The 14,773-nt window shown below is 37.2% G+C and overlaps 1 protein-coding gene across 1 annotated transcript in view; it reads right to left on the reverse strand.

The window, feature by feature from the left end:
- The window catches only part of MAP3K13 (mitogen-activated protein kinase kinase kinase 13), a 119,134-nt gene that overhangs the window by 24,539 nt on the left and 79,822 nt on the right, over window positions 1-14,773 (reverse strand). The window contains exons 3-4 of the mRNA XM_068976898.1: window positions 6,445-6,628; window positions 1,391-1,582 (exon numbers count right to left, since the gene is read on the reverse strand). Coding sequence (XP_068832999.1) covers window positions 1,391-1,582; window positions 6,445-6,628 — 376 coding nt within the window. The remainder of the gene's footprint in view (window positions 1-1,390; window positions 1,583-6,444; window positions 6,629-14,773) is intronic.

A 14,773-nucleotide genomic window follows, 5' to 3' on the forward strand; every position in this document is an offset into this window, starting at 1 on the left:
AGTGAAAGTGCTGAGTCCTAACCACTGAAGAGCCAGAGAATCCCCTAATATAAGAGGGAGTAATTCTTAAGGAGAACAAGCTGATTAAGAAGGAGGCCATTCAAACAGGTCTTCAGCAAGGTATCTTGTGCGCTTTCTAGGTATGCAGTGGATGACAGAAACCACAGATTGTGTTAAAAATGTGAACAGAAGGAATGAATACTATAATAACGTTTTTGTGTAAGGAAAGCAAGGAGGTTTTTAGTGAGCTAAGGACTATAATAAACATTGTTGAGATTAACAGTGATAAACTAGAGCTGCTTTACAATTGATAATCAAGGACAGATTTTGTATCTCCCATGGAGGAGGGGCAGGACTCACTGTGGATCCCTCATCTTATCAGGACAAGGAAGGATCTAAGTTCTGGGTTCAAGCACTACCTCCATGACTTTGGGCTCTGAGCTCTAGATTATCTTACATAAAATAAGAATAATGATACTTATCACATCTCTTCCATATATTCTTTTGCCAAAATTAAAGCAGATATGATTAAGTATTTTTAAATATTGTAAATCATGAAAGCACTATGCAAAAATGTTTTAGGAAAAGATTCTTTTCTGCTTCTCTAAACAAAATGTGATGGAAAATAATGAAAATAATGTATAAAAATAGGAGCCACATTGAAATGTACTATTTAATCAGTTTCTTTCCTTTCTTCATGCACTTTGGGAAACTTGAATAAGCATTCCTCTTAAAGTGGGTTATTGGGAACCAAAGAATCATTCTGAAAACAAAGATTACTAGAAACAGCTCTGCTTCTCTTAAATAACCAATTTATATTGTTTAATGGACACTGTGGAACTTTACTTGTTTACTTCTTTGCTTAGATTCTAGGAACCTCAAAGCCAAATTCGTAATCCACTTGTAGTGACTGTACAGAAACTTATGGCATACATTTTGTGGACAAGCTTTAGTTAATGTTTTCACTTTCTCTTTGCCTCTGGTTTATTTTTTAATCCACTTTTATTCTGTTGTATATATTTCTGAAACTCAGTTTTGGAAAATTGGTTTTCTGGGGGAAACACACTAGGAAAACAAGTCTTCCAGTGGGAAAGTCTGGCATTCATTATCTGAGATGATGGAAACTGAATTCTTTGGTTAATAATGTAATTTGTTTCATAGTTGTACAATTGCAAAGCAACAAAAGGGGAAAACCACACAGGTGCCTGGACATATCTGCCATATAGGTAAGTAAGGAGGTTAATAACACTCTCCAAAATATGCAAATAGAGATATCCACTCTGCTTATTTAAACAACTGAAAATAGTCTAAAAGCTTCATTATGATTGATAAAATTCCATATTTCAAAACAATAAAAGAGAATGACTGAAAAGTTAGCTCCAGAACTCACTTAGGTGATTTGAGATCACGATGAATAATTTTATGAAGGTGCAAATAATTCATTCCACTTGCAATTCCCGTGGACCAGTCTACTAGCAATCGAGGTGTGATTTTCCTGCCAGCTCGCAAAACCTCATAGAGTTGTCCATGGGCACAGTATTCCATGATGATACAGTAACATGGGGCCTGAGTACAAACACCCCTTTCAAGAAAACACAGACATATACATGAACACACAGATCACATAAACATACATGTATACATATTCATACTTTAAAAATATTTAATAAATTTAATAAAGACAGGTTTTCTATCCAAATTATTTATAAAATGCATATATATCCCGATTCTTAAATTACCATTTAAATCCCTGTAGTCTACATGTTTCTTTGTTAGCACATAGACAATTTTAGTTTGTTTTGTTCACTTCAGATATCTATTGTTGTTTAGTCGCTAAGTTGTGTCCAACTCTTTTGCGACCCCATGGGTTGAAGCCTGCCAGGCTCCTCTGTCCATGGGATTTCCCAGGCAAGGACACTGGAGTGTTGCCACTTCCTTCTCCAAGGGATATTCCTGATTCAGGGACTGAACCTGTGTCTCCTGCACTGCAGGTGGATTCTCTGCTGCTGTGCCACCTGGGAAGCCCTCAGGTATCTATATGCTGTGCTGTATCGGTGCTTTTTCTGTGGGACCTTGTCATTCTAAAACAAAGAGCATCTTTCTCTGGGACTTGTGTAGGCTAGACACTGTTCTTTTAGATTAAGAATAATTTAAGTATCTTCCCTTAAAAATTAAATGGAAGTTTTATATATAATGTACAGAGAGAATTCAAATAAAATATTTCTATTTTTACCATTAAATTTGTTGAATTTTAAAATACTCAAATTCAAGATAATTAGACTGAATACCAAAAGAATCAATTTTCTGCATTATAAGTATCTGAAAAACACTTCTGTTTAGAATAAAAATGTCACACATTCTATTATATACCTATACAGCCTCTATTTTCATTAATTCCTACATCTTCCATGAAGACTTTCCTGATTATTCCAGTCTAAAAAATCTTTCTCTTCTCTAATTTCCTATGCTACAATTAATTTTTTATATACTATTTTTCTCTCCCTCTACAGATTATCAGCTCCTAGAAGGAAAAAGTCTTCAAGTTCTTTTCTTCCTACCACATGGCTTGGAAGTACACAGCAAGTTCTTGACAAAAATTTCTTAACTTTACCTGAACGTTCTTTGCTGATAAAGCCTTTGCACAAACAGGTGCAGAAGCAAGGGGTAGGAGGAAGCATAACAACACAAAAGAACATCTTCCGTGTGTCAGGTATGCTTACATGTTAGTTAACTGCCTTATTTAATCTGCCCCAAATCATTGTACGATAGATACTATCTTTTCCATTTCTACAGGCTAAGGCTTAGAGAGGAAAACTGACTAGATCATACAGCTAAACATGACAGAGCTCGGATTTGAATCCAGTCTGTCTAACTTCAAAGGCCATGTGCTTTCCACTCACTGCACTACACGGCCTCCTTTCTTAAAGTTCGTTAAAGTCTGTATAGACAAGCATACTGGGGATTCTTATATTAATACTGTTATCTTATAAAAGTGGGAAAATCATATTAACTTTACTTCACAGTTTTGTTCTGAAAATAAGATTAAAAAAAAAATTACCATGAGCAATTCTCTGTGTCTTATCTCTTAATGATATGTATGCCCTCCTCCAAAAGAATATCATTATTCTACCTACCCGACTCCCAGCTTAAGTCCTCAACCAGCTACCAATTCATGTCCTATCTCTTAGGCTGCCATAAGTGGTAAAAGAATTTAGAAGCAGTGGCTTGTGAAAGTCTTAAAACAATGGCAGGTTATGAAGAAGTATAATTAGTTTTCATTTTCCCTGCCTTGATGTGCCTGTCAAATGCCACAAAGCTATTTCTATTACTTTCCTATCATTTTCTAAGCCCCCCAGAATTCTTATCTTGATTAAAAGAATTATCATTTTTGGCTGCACTGGATCTTCGTTGCTGCATTTGGGCTCTCTCTAGCTGCTGTGAGCGGGGGCGTCCTTGCAGTGTGGCTTCTCTTGTTGCAGAGAGCGCAGGCTCAGAAGTTGCGGTGCACAGGCTTAGCTGCTCCATGACATGTGGGATCTTCCCTGACCAGAGATTGAACCCGTGTTCCCTGCATTAGCAGTCGGATTCTTAACCACTGGCCCACCAAAGAAGATGCTCGTCTTGATTTTTAAAGAAAAAATTTTTTTCAAGTTTCTGTTACTTGACTTTCAGGAAACCTCAGTGGAGCACAAGTATACGGCAACTACAAATAGACAATTGAGTTTTTACTACAGAGAAATGATGAGTAAGGGCAGACATAATGTAATGCGCTTAAGAACAACAAAGCAAATATTTGTTTGAAACTACTCAGCATCCTATTCAATTATGTTTAGCTTGTCAGACAAACATCGTCAAACAGTGATATTCTATATACTTTTCATCTTTCTTGACTGACAAATGAGAAGCAATCATTCCATCAGCCCTGTACTATGACAAGGTTTCTTAGTAGCTATAAATAACAGCTTTATAATCACTTCTAATTGCCACCTTTTCTTCCCTTTGGCACCCAATTCCATTAAAAACAGGCAGGTTGGGTTTTCTTAAAAGACTGCTTAAAAAATTAGAAGAAAAAGAGAATATCACATTATTTACTTGCACTTCCCTTCTGTGCATGGTTTCTGCTAACTTCAAAAGAAGCTGAAAGTACAGAAATCAGTATCCAGAGAGACGTACTAACATCTAATCACGCTTTGATATCTTCCAGACACTCCTGAGTGATTCACTGGCCAGGCAACACAATGGCACAGACGGCTGCAAACACAACACTGCACAATGCCTCAAGAGCCTGGTGTAATGGGCCAGGGACACAGTCTCACTATTGTTTCCCATGTAGAGGTAAAGACCTTCAAGCATCTTCAGCCTAAAGAGTTGGACACCAATAAAGCAATCCTTATCCACAATGCTGAAAACTGCACATGCTGGTGGGAGGGTCAGAGGGTAAGGTGGGGAAAAGACCCTGAGTAAAAAGGAAGAAACAAAAGAAAAGAGGAAAAAATCCAGCTTCTCACACTCGCCTTCTGAGGACTCATTTCTACTTTCAGTTATCCACGACATCCTGCTAGAAAGCCCTCAGGCCTGAGACTCACAGCCTAGTTCACTTCAGGAGGCCAAAAAGCCATGCTCATCCATAGAATATTCTATGTCTCAAACCCTGTAATTTAAGCTTAAAATTTAGTTAAGTAAAAGGCTCTTCCTTCCACTTATGAGGGTATACCATGCTATAATGATGATCCTCTCAGTGAAGTAAAATGAAAGAAGGGAGTTTCTCCACCCATTGTCTTGTGAAACTTATCATCTTGGGAAGGATTATGATTGGTCTCCATAGTACTTTGTTTTACTCTCACATCCTCCTGGCCCTCCTAGGGCAACCAATAATAGAATCACTATAGCAACTGAAGTTCTCTCCATGTCCTCTGCAGAGATGTTCCTTCCACGAGGAAATGAATCCAACGACTCCATTTAGTATCCCAGTTGACACAGCTTCTTTTCTTTTCACACTTCTTTCCCTTTCCATAAGGGGTGTTGTTTGGGAATCAAAAGTCAACCTTAACACACATCTAAATCCATTTTACAAAACCTGTACCCAAGATTTTTATTCCTTGCTTTGGGGATACGATTCCAATTAGAAATTGTTGCATGACATGCTTAACTTTATAAGGAGAGTTTTCTTAAGGAAAGGATCCCTCCTGGGGGGCTGGAAGAAGTCCCTCCCAGGTTAGGGAAGGGGAATTTGTAAGTTAGTCCACTTTTCAGCTATAGCCTCATTGGTCCTATTATTTGCCTATATATAAACTTAATATATATTATATAAAAATATACCAAGAGGTTCCAATTTCTAATCTTTCATCCTTCCTAAAGGTTTTCTTTCCCATTCTTCACCTTTCTTCCTCTTAAGCCACACATCATTCATTTGTTCAAGCCTAGGAATTTTCAACGCTGGTAAGAGAAGGAGCTCAAGGGAAAGGTACAGGCAGAAGAGCGCACACATGTCCTCTTGAAAGGGAACTGAAGCGAAGTGAAAGTTGCTCAGGCGTGTCCGACTCTTTGCGACCCCATGGGCTATACAGTCCATGGGATTCTTCAGGCCAGAATATGGAGTGGGTAGCCTTTCCCTCTTCCGGGGGATCCTCCCAACCCAGGGATCGAACCCAGGTCTCCCGCATTGCAGGCGAATTCTTTACCAGCTGAGCCACAGGGGAAGCCCATAAAGGACATATTCTCTTGGCACGACCAAATCCGGTGCCTTCCACAAATTTGCCTCTGAGGATCCCAGTCAACACTAGGAAAATGAGGGTCTAAACTAGAAAGGTATATTCACACTCTCTTTGAAAACAACCACTTTGTGAAATAAATGTATCATTTGACTTACTATAATCACGAATTCTATTATTAGATTTAGAAAGCCAGTTTTGGCATTCCTTGAAAAGGAATCTGGCAAAAGCTGAGGCAGGGAGAAATATTCTGAAGGTGCCTGTTACTACAAGTTAATATTTCAGAGGAGACACTAATGGAAACTAATAAGAAAATACACCTCTATTTACAAGGAACTAATTATCCTCTGATCACTTCAGATGCTAGCTTTGTTTTCTTAATTGAACTTGAAGGTGTTCAGGTTATCTTGAAGAGGCCTCTGTTATGTGCTATTGATAAATTACATTAATTCAGCAGATCTGACCACATGGCAGGAGTTCACCTTCTCCCTCTCTGTCCCATGTATCTCCCTCCCTTCCAAGCACTGTGTGCTCTGGCAAAAAGAGCTATTAGACTATCAAATTCTCAAAAACATGATTCTAATATAATAGTTCCTTGGTATCCTCCCAAAGCACCTAGCACATTGCTAAGTCTGTAGAGTATTCTTAACACGTCTTTTAAGTCAGGAACTTACATGTATGTACTGAGGGAAAGAAAATCTATTACTTTAAAAAAAAAAAAGCCTTGACCTACTTGAAAGCGATGATGTTAGGGTGCTTCAACTTCCTCAAATGCTTGATATCCGTCTCATTCTGTTCTCTCACTTTCTTGATGGCCACCTCCTCCGCTCGGAATTTGCCCAAGAAGACAGCTCCCTGGGCTCCACTACCCAGCCACTGCAGCTCTGAGATCTCCTCAAATGGCACTTCCCAAGTATCTAGGCACACAAGTGAGAAACAAGCATAAGGAGATCCTGGAATCTGCTCAGGGGCCATACTACAAGGCCACTCTGCAGGGACGAATTTCACCATCACCCAGAATGACCTCAACTTTTGTCTCTCACCTGGTAACTTGCTAAAAGATGGAACTTATCTATGGGTCTTGATATCATAGAGATATTCATATGTATTAGTTTGTATAGATTTTAACCAGTGAAATCCTGCAGATGGGAAATCTCCAATTGCCTCCGGACAAAACATATCCTGCCACTCCCACAGCCCCACCTCCTCCCTTGAAGCTTGCTTGTTCAGTCAGTTCACTCTTCTGTCTCTACGTCATTATCCCTACCTTATTACCCATTACAAATGTGGCTTTATTCCTCTCTGAATTCTAGTGCAGGTGCCCAATTAATCCTTGTTGAATGCATTTTTGGTGATACTCTCCTGAGGACCTAACGATGTATAACAATTAAATTAGTATTCACCTTTTATTTAGTACTTACTATATGCCAGACACTAGCAGAGTGTTTTAGGTCTGTCATATGTTTAATTCTTACAACAATCCTACAAGTCTGGCCATATTACGGTTACTTAAATATGAGAAAACTAAGGCAAAGGGTAACCAGGCCTTAAACAACTGAAAGTCAAAATTGGTAAGTAGCAAAACAGGGCCAAGGACCTTGGAACTGGCTTGAGTCCAGGGACAGTGTTTTTTCTGCTATACCACGTTCCCTCCCATGAAGTAATTGAAAGAGAGGGTCATTTATTAGTTTTGATAAATTTATACATATAGATGCAGTATTTGCCAGTTTCTCTTAAAGTTTAATTTCTGTTTGCACCAAAAATGTAACAGGGGTCATTTCTAAGTGGTGGCATTATTGATGATTCATGTTATATCATTTATCCTTTTCTGTATTAAAAAATGTAAACTATAAGCCTATATTACTTTTATTTTATTGAAGTATAGTTGATTTACAATACTGTAACTTTCAGCATATATTACTTTTATAGTGAATAAAATACTATTTAAAATAGATCAAAAATTCAATCAATATGTGTTTTAATTTCATGAAACTTGAAAAGAAGACTATAATCCACTGATTATCCTTTCTGCCAGTGCATTATCGCTACACTGGACAGAAATGAACATCAAAGAGCTAGGAGCCCTGTGAAGTGAGGAGAAGATGATGACAATGTTAAAGGTTATGAGAGATTCTTGCCAGATCACCAGTCACTTAAAGGCTACAGTTTGCAGAACACTGAACCAAGTAGTGTTGAATCAGCTTTGAAGATATTCTGGTCTTGAAAGCAAATCAACTCACTACTATATTGATGAAGCAAAAGCAGAGAGTGGAAGGGAACTACATTTCTCTCTTTTCTAGTTTTCTCTATTTTGAGAGAAAAGAAATTCCATAGATTCTTAATAAGATGTGTTTTCTTGTTACAATGGTTAAAACATGACCTTCCAAATATAATACTACATAGTGCAGAAAACATTACAGTGAGGGAGATTAATAGCATGGGCATTTGGCCTATGCTTCTGGTATGACCAGCATTAAAGGTTTCTGCTCTACTGAAACTGAATAGATGCTCTGCAAAAACAAACCTCTCTAAAACACAAATAGCTCACAAATATGAAATCACCAAAGGAACAAACAATACCAAGTAAAATCTGGGTGGAAACAGTTAAGTTACAGTCTTGACTGCTTTAAGTTATCTTTATGGCATCTAAGAGTTTTCATCCTCACAGGCTTATTCGTGTGGTACACATGGGACCCATGTATACTGAAAGAGTTACTCATTAGTGGTCCAGTAAAGAACTGAACACAGTGTCATTTTGACCATTCTCGGGGCTAAGTACTAGCACTGGATTTTGAGCAAGAGCATAACTGGGCAATATTTTTCCAAATAACTCTATAAAAATTCAGGTTACTCTAATTTTTAATACATAATTACTAAAATTAGACAATCTTTAGCTGTTTTTCTCTACTTAATCTTTATTTACTGTTAAGTACTAGAAAACATTAGAAAATTCTAGAAAGAAACAGAAAAGCATATATTTTATCTGAAATCCCAACCCATATTCTGTTCTCATTTTATTTGTCTTTGTTTATATACATATAGCTATGTAAGAGTGTATGTGATGTACAATTTTTTCATGTATTATGTATTCCCCATATATTTACAGTTTTTATTTATAAGATTAACAGCTGTTTACTGTATCCTCTTACCTTTCACAGTACTTAAGTGTCTCTATTTTTTTGTTTGCTAATTTAAATTTGATACTTCTTTCTCTCTTTATATTATTCCTCAAATTCAATCCTTAAAGAGTATAACTTCCTGGTTCTTGGTATACATTCCAAATTGCTATCCAAAAGAATTTTGCTAGTTTTTGCTGACATTAGTAAAGCACGAGTCTCTTTTACTACAACTTTGCCAGCAATGACTATTGCCAATTATTTTTTGGCAAAATTAGGTAAAAAACAGTGTTTTATAAGTGTGTATTATTTTAATTGCAAGTGATGTAGAATGTTTTTTCCACATTTGTTTAATACATCTTCTTTGTATGAATTATCAAATTTACCCCTTGTCCATTTATTTACTTGGGTTTGCAGTTCTCATAAACTTGAAGGAGCTTTCTATTTGATACATATGAAGAGACTTCTTACAAAGCATTTTTCTTTTAATTTCATGTTTTAAACAAAATACTTTTATAGTTGCCTGTAATTTGCTTTGTGATTTCTTCCACTGTCTAATCTATCTTCTAAGAGTGATCTATAGTTGATTTTTTAAGCTTAACCTTTGCATCTGAAGCTTAATTTGTTGCAGGATGTAATGCAAACTAATTTTTTCATATTGTTATTTAGTGATTTTAAAAAATTTGTTAAATAATCCTTTCTTTTCACATCATTTTATAATGTTTATATTGTAACTTACTATATATTTTATAAATAATCCTATTATTTGGTATTTTTATAAAATAAGAAAAAAATGAATTATTAAAATACAAATGATAAGAGGGAGGAGCAGGATATGGGTAGGGGATTAAGTGGCACAAACTACTATGTATAAAGCAAATAAGCTACAAGGATATATTGTACAGCACAAGGAATATAGCCAATATTTTATAACAACTTTAAATAGAATAAATATATAAAAATACTGAATTACTATGTTGTACACCTGAAACTAATATAATATTGTAAATTAACTATACTTCAATTATAAAATAAAAGAAATATAAATGATAAAAATATTTGGCACTCAAATATCAAAGGTTGAATTTATAACAAATAATAAAAATTTTCTTGACCAACAGTAGCTCATACCTGTGTTAATTCATCTATGCTCAATCAAATCTTAATTATCCATGGAAAAATAAAGGGGACAGTACTGGTAATTCAGGAACACAGAGTGTAAAGTAATACTTCAACCACCTTTCTGTCAATTGTTTCTACTAGAGCTGATTCCCAGAAGGTAAACTGATTCACGGCATTTTGTTCTCTCTGTCCCATTCCAATGTCCTGATCAATACCTAGTAGGGAGCCAAGGAACAGGAAAATGGCAGCAAAAAGAATGTCAGCAACAAGACTGCACAAGCTGGGGGTCTGCATCACTGAGAAGCAAGATAACTAACCTCATTGTGCTGGAAACCGGCTGGGCTCCCTCCAGGGCTGGTCCCAGACTTTCCACTGCTTTTATATCTGTCCCATTGGTACTCTTCCCCAGCTTTTATCTTCATTCTGATTCATCACTATGACTACAATCTTAATTCCAATACCCATCATGATCCCTAGGGCTAAGAAAAAGCCACAAGCCCACTCACTTTAACATATAAGTTCTCCTTTGTTTATCTAGACAAGTCGATAACAATACTTGTTCTGAGACTGGGAAAAATTTGGCATTGAAAAATTTCAGTTCTACATACTACCTTATTTGCACTTAACCACCAATATACTAAATGGGAGATGAAGATATCATTAAAACTTTTTTAATCGAGTGAAATTTCCTCATAATACCAAATGCAGGGACACATCTGTTATATGTACTACTAGCCTTTGGTTGACTGTAATCCAGGATTAAAGATTAGCTCCCTGATCCTGGAGCTGATACGAAAAAAAATACACTTAGGCTGGTGAATCTGTTGTACAACCCACAGCAACACCCGCTCACAGTAGGATATCCTGTCATTTGCTGAAGATCTGGGCAGCTGCTGTAACCTTATAAGTTTAAACTGACCAAGCATGTTTCTTATTTGTTCCTGAAATAAGCCTTTCTGAAGGTCACACAATCAATTAGAAGAAAAATTAAATACAAGGTTATATGCTGCTGCTGCTGCTGCTAAGTTGCTTCAGTCGTGTCCGAGTCTGTGTGACCCCATAGATGGCAGCCGACCAGGCTCCTCCATCCCTGGGATTCTCCAGGCAAGAACACTAGAGTGGGCTGCCATTTCCTTCTCCAATGCATGACATGTCGGACTCTTTGCGACCTCATGGACTGTAGCCTACCAGGCTCCTCCATCTATGGGATTTTCCAGGCAAGGACACTGGAGTGGGTTGCCATTTCCTTCTCCCTACAAGGTTATATAACAATAAAAAATTTTTAAAGGCTCCTTTAACAGACATAGGATGTGTCTCTTAGCCTTCTTTATGAGTCTGAACCTCAATGTTGCATTTGGATCCTGAGATCTTCACATTTCCACCAAAATAATTATTAGACTAGACAAGTTATGACCCTAAAAACCAAATGAGTTTATCATATAAGCAGATATTAGTAGGTTTTATGTCTAAGAAGAGAAGAAGGAACTTCTGAAAAATAATAAATTAAGGGTGGTTATCTCTGGGCTGTGGGATGACAAGTGACTTTTATTTTCCTCTTTGGGTTTGTCTTTATTCCCAGTTTTGGCAACACACTCCAGTATTCTTGCCTGGATAATTCCATGGATAGAGGAGCCTGGTGGGCTACAGTCCATGGGGTCACACAGAGTCAGATACGACTGAGCAACTAATACTTGTATGTATTTGCATTATTCCCAATTTTTAAAACAATAATACTGTTTTACATAGGAGTCCCCAATCTCCATGTGACAAGGAACAGCTTTTTAATTTCCTTGTAACCTTAAGATCATAGAGGTAACAAGAGGGTGGAATGTGCAAGGCAAGGAGTATGTATGAAAGAGAGAGAAAGACAGACACCATCTACGGACTGAGAAAGAATGCTATGGTTGACAAATCCTGGAACACATATCAGGAATTGACAGATTTACAGGTAAACCCCGATATACCTATGGAGAAGGGGTACAGATGAAGAGGCTGGTATCAGTTTAAGAGAAAGCATTTCAGAGTCAATTTTTTAAAAATGTAGAGTTGATTTATAATGTTGTGTTAATTCCTGCTGTATAGCAAAATGATTCAGATTTATATGCGTATGTGTGTATATATACATATGGGATTTTATATACATATATATGGGACCCTAACCCTATACATATATACACAATCTTTTTCATATTCTTTCCCATTATAGTTTATCCCAGGAAATGGAATACAGTTCCCTGCGCTATACAGTAGAACCTTGTTGCTATCCATTCTATTGATATATGTGATAGATTACAGCTCCTAACCCCAAATTTCCAGTTCATCCCTCCCTACAACCCCCTCCTTGGCAACCACAAGTCTGTTTTCTGTGTCTGTGAGTCTGTTTCTGTTTTGTAGATAGGTTCATTTATGCCATATTTTAGATTCCACACAAAGGTGATTATCTTACGGTATTTGTCTTTCTCTTTCTAACTTACTTCACTCAGCATGATAATCTCCACTTGCATCCATGCTGCTGCAAATGGCATTTTGTTCTTCTTTATGACTGAGTAATACTGCATTGGCATTATGACATTTTTTAAATGAGTGAGTAGTATTCTGCGGTATATATGTGCCACGTCTTTACCCGTTATTCTGTTGATGGGCACTTAGGTTGTTTCCATGTCTTGGCTATTGTGAATAGCACTGCTATGAACACAGGGGTGCATGTATGTTTTCCAATTATAGTTTTGCCCAGGAGTAGAATTGCTGGGTTATACCCTTATGGCAGAAAGTGAAGAGGAACTAAAAAGCCTCTTGATGAAAGTGAAAGAGGAGAGTGAAAAAGTTGGCTTAAAGCTCAACATTCAGAAAATGAAGATCATGGCATCCGGTCCCATCACTTCATGGGAAATAGATGGGGAAACAGTGGAAACAGTGTCAGACTTTATTTTTTTGGGCTCCAAAATCACTGCAGATGGTGACTGCAGCCATGAAATTAAAAGACGCTTACTTCTTGGAAGAAAAGTTATGACCAACCTAGATAGCATATTCAAAAGCAGAGACATTACTTTGCCGACTAAGGTCTGTCTAGTCAAGGCTATGGTTTTTCCTGTGGTCATGTATGGATGTGAGAGTTGGACTGTGAAGAAAGCTGAGCGCCGAAGAATTGATGCTTTTGAACTGTGGTGTTGGAGAAGACTCCTGAGAGTCCCTTGGACTGCAAGGAGATCCAACCAGTCCATTCTGAAGGAGATCAGCCCTGGGATTTCTTTGGAAGGAATGATGCTAAAGCTGAAGCTCCAGTACTTTGGCCACCTCATGCGAAGAGTTGACTCATTGGAAAAGACCCTGATGCTGGGAGGGATTGGGGGCAGGAGGAGAAGGAGACAACAGAGGATGAGATAGCTGGATGGCATCACTGACTCGATGAACGTGAATCTGAGTGAACTCCGGGAGTTGGTGGACAGGGAGGCCTGGCGTGCTGTGATTCATGGGGTTGCAAAGAGTTGGACACGACTGAGCGACTAAACTGAACTGAACGGTAATTCTATTTTTAGTTTCTTGAGGAATCTCCATACTGTTTTCCACAGTGGCTGTACCAATTTATATTCCCACCAACTGTGTAGGAGAGTTCCCTTTTCTCCACACCCTCTCTAGCGTTTGTTTTGTAGACTTCATTTTTTTTTTCATTTTTAATTGGAGGATAGTTGCTTTACAATACTGTGTTGGTTTCCGCCATATATCAGCATGAATCAGCCACAAGTATACATATATCCCCTCCCTCCTGGATCTCCCTCCCATCTCACCCATTTACGTTGTCACAGAGCACCAGATTTGAACTCCCTGCATCATACAGTAAATTTCAACTGGCTATCTAATTTTACATATGGTAATGTATATGTTTCAATGCTATATTCACTGCAGCGTGGCTTATAACCACTGAAAATAGTAAACAAACTGTCAAATGAGAAGATTGCAATAGAAGTTACCAATGAATTTGGAAAAGTTTCAGGATACAAAATTAATATACAGAAATATGTTACATTTCTATACACTAACAATCAACAATCAGAAAAGGAAGTAAAGAAAACAATGTGATGCAATTACAATTGCATCAAAACAAATAAAATATTAGGAATACATCTGAGGAGGTAAAAGACATGTACTCTGAAAACGATAAGACATTGATGAAAGTAATTGAAGACAACACACATAGATGGAAAGATATATCATGCTCATGAATTGGAAGAATTAATAATGTTAAAATGACCATACTTCCCATGGAAGTCTAGAGATTCAGTGCAATTTGTGTCAAAATATATATGGATTCTTCATTGAACTAGAACAAATAATCTTAAAATTTGTATGGAAACACAAAATATACCCAATATCCAAAACTATCTTGAGAAAGAAGTACAAAGCTGGAGGTATCCTGCTCCCTGATTTCTGACTGTAAGACAAAGCTATAGTAATCAAAGCAGTATAATACTGGCACAGATATCAATGGAACAGCACAGAGAGCCCAGAAATGAAACCATACTTGTATGGGCAATTCGTGTACAAGAAAGGAGGCAAGAATATACAATGGGGAAAAAATAGCTTCTTCAATAAATGGTGTTAGGAAAATTAGACAGCTACATGGATGAAAGACCTAAATGTAAGATCTATGAAACCATAAAAGTTCTGGAAGAAAACATTGGCAGTATGTTCTTTCACATCAATCTTAGTAATATTTTTTTGAATATGTCTTCTCAGGCAAGAGCAACAAAAGCAAAAATAAGCAAATGGGACTATATCAGACTAAAAAGCTTTTACACAGTGAAGGGAAACAAATGAAATGAAATG

The sequence above is a fragment of the Capricornis sumatraensis genome, chromosome 1 (genome assembly GCF_032405125.1).
Source record: "Capricornis sumatraensis isolate serow.1 chromosome 1, serow.2, whole genome shotgun sequence".
In the NCBI taxonomy this organism is placed as follows: Eukaryota; Metazoa; Chordata; class Mammalia; order Artiodactyla; family Bovidae; genus Capricornis; species Capricornis sumatraensis.